Raw genomic sequence first — 2,175 nt, 5'->3', positions numbered from 1 at the left:
GGAATGACCAAGAGACTAAAGAAAACATTTGGAACCGAAAATTGTTGGCTGAAATGATAATAATGTCTTCAATATTGGTAAGGGGATACTTACTTGTACTACAAGAACACAACATAATACTTAGCATATATAGAGGGTCCATAGTGGTCTCATCCTATGTTTATACTCTCTATATATGTCTTATTCCAAGCCTAAGTAATTATCCATTTCAGTATTCAGAACAATTAGCAACATAGAAAAAAAATGGCTGGCTCACATACAGCCAAGGAATTTCACTACCATGTTAGATCCATTAGCTTGCCTTGTAGGCTACATCCTTCATTACCCAAGATTGAAAAAGAGCTGAAGAGGCTGAAGACATGGGAATTAGCCTCATCACATTCACAATCTGAGGACATCAAAGCAGGGTTAACATGGCTCGCAGAGTTGTATAATTGTGTGGAGGAACTTGTTGGTTGTCCACTTACTCAACAAGCTCTTCTACGCCATGAAGGAAAACACGTAGAGAAGCCACTTGACATGTCAGTTTGTTTGCTTGACATGTGTGGATCAGCAAGAGAATTGTTGTCATTGGTGAAGGAACATGTGCTAGATCTTCAATCAGCATTGCGCAGAAAGGGTGTGGATTCAAGTGTTAATAGCCAGATTTGTGCTTACATTTGTTTCCGGAAGAAGGCTAAAAAAGACATCACAAAAAAGCTCAAAGCACTCAAGACAATGGAAAATGGCTTTAAATCATATTCATCATTTCCTCTCTTAGATTTAGATCACCATCTATTAATGGTGATCAATGTGCTAAGAGAAATAAGCAAAATCACCATCTCATTTTTTAGGAAATTCCTACTTTATATATGTGCACAAGTGTTGAAGAAAAACACTGGTGGGTGGTCATTGTTTACTAGAATAGTGTCCACTGGATCAGACAAACAAAAGAGGATCATAAGTGAAATGGGGGACATTGATAATGTTCTTTGCACCTTCCACAGGTGTTTTAAGAAAATTGATACAAAGACTGATTTACAAATTATGAAAAGGAAATTGGGGGAACTAGAGGGAAGCGTTAGAGAATTGGAGGCGGGATTAGATTGTCTCTTTAGGTGTTTGATACAGCAAAGAGTGTCACTTCTTAATCTTTTCACCTCTTGAAGATTTTGAATTTTTGTAGGTATCTAAATGTGACTCCGTGAATGGTGTACTTTTTGCAACTTTGAAATGTTTTATATAAGGGTGAGAAAGTTTTATTGAAGATTTTGAATTTTTGTAGGTGTGTAAATGATTTATTTACTATTTGGTATAATGAATTTGGATTAATTAATTTTTTAGTTCTTTAATTTAATTTTTTTAGATTCTAATTTTTATTTCTTCTATTTTCTTTTTACAACTTTCTAGCCTTTCATTAATGTTGTACATCAATGGTTCAATTTCGAGTTGTGCAATTTTTTTAAACATCTGAATTAGTAAAAATTGATTAATTTGAGTTTCATTTTTTTTCTTTTAATTTGATCCAAATTGACTCGTTAATATCTCTAAATGTCAGTTTGACTAGTTAAAATTATGGTACTCAACAGGATATGAAAAACAATTAATATTCTACAAAGACACAAGTTATAAAAACTTTTTTTTTATCTTGGACATTATTTTTAATATAATTTATATTAAATTTAATGTGTTCATCGAAATAAAAGTGAGAGAAAAATTTAAATAAAAATCTAGTATTTTTTTTTAAAATAATTATGTAAGTTAATTATTATTTTTTCAGTTGTTAAATAAATAAAAGTGAGGATAAATATGTATTTTTAATATTTTGTGTATGAAACAAAATTATCCCATGATTTTTTTAATAATAAAAATTAGAGATTTATCCTAACCTATTTAATTTGTGTTTTCTCCTGATGATTTTTTTACATGTGAAACAAATTTTTTTATCCTGTAATCATCTTCTTAATATTTTTGTTTATTAAGTTCAAATTTTCTTTCTCTTTTTATTACACTTTCTTACCTAGTAATCTGATAAAAGTACATGCATACTAGTGTTTCATTTTTTATTTATTTTCTTTCTTCCCAACCTCACGTTACCAAAACAAATAAAAGAGTGAAATTTCATTGTAGAAACACACTAGATAGTATTTTTTTGTTTACCCAAGACAAATATTTTATTTCTTTATTGATCTGTGT

At 30.1% G+C, this 2,175-nt stretch overlaps 1 protein-coding gene across 1 annotated transcript; it reads left to right on the top strand.

The window, feature by feature from the left end:
* The first annotated feature begins 243 nt into the window (after positions 1 to 243).
* On the top strand, positions 244 to 1,146 carry LOC100818217 (uncharacterized). The gene has a single exon (XM_003538852.1). The coding sequence runs from the start codon at positions 244 to 246 to the stop codon at positions 1,144 to 1,146; it is 903 nt and encodes a 300-aa protein (XP_003538900.1).
* Positions 1,147 to 2,175: the final 1,029 nt, after the last annotated feature.

This window comes from Glycine max, chromosome 11, assembly GCF_000004515.6.
Source record: "Glycine max cultivar Williams 82 chromosome 11, Glycine_max_v4.0, whole genome shotgun sequence".
NCBI classification, from domain to species: Eukaryota; Viridiplantae; Streptophyta; class Magnoliopsida; order Fabales; family Fabaceae; genus Glycine; species Glycine max.
The sequence above is the reverse complement of the archived record's forward strand: the minus strand, read 5'-3'. Positions and strand labels throughout refer to the sequence as shown.

What these genes read in the sequence shown, in the direction of transcription:
- LOC100818217 (XM_003538852.1), top strand. Translation starts at nt 244, where the DNA reads ATGGCTGGCTCACATACAGCCAAGGAATTTCACTACCATGTTAGATCC.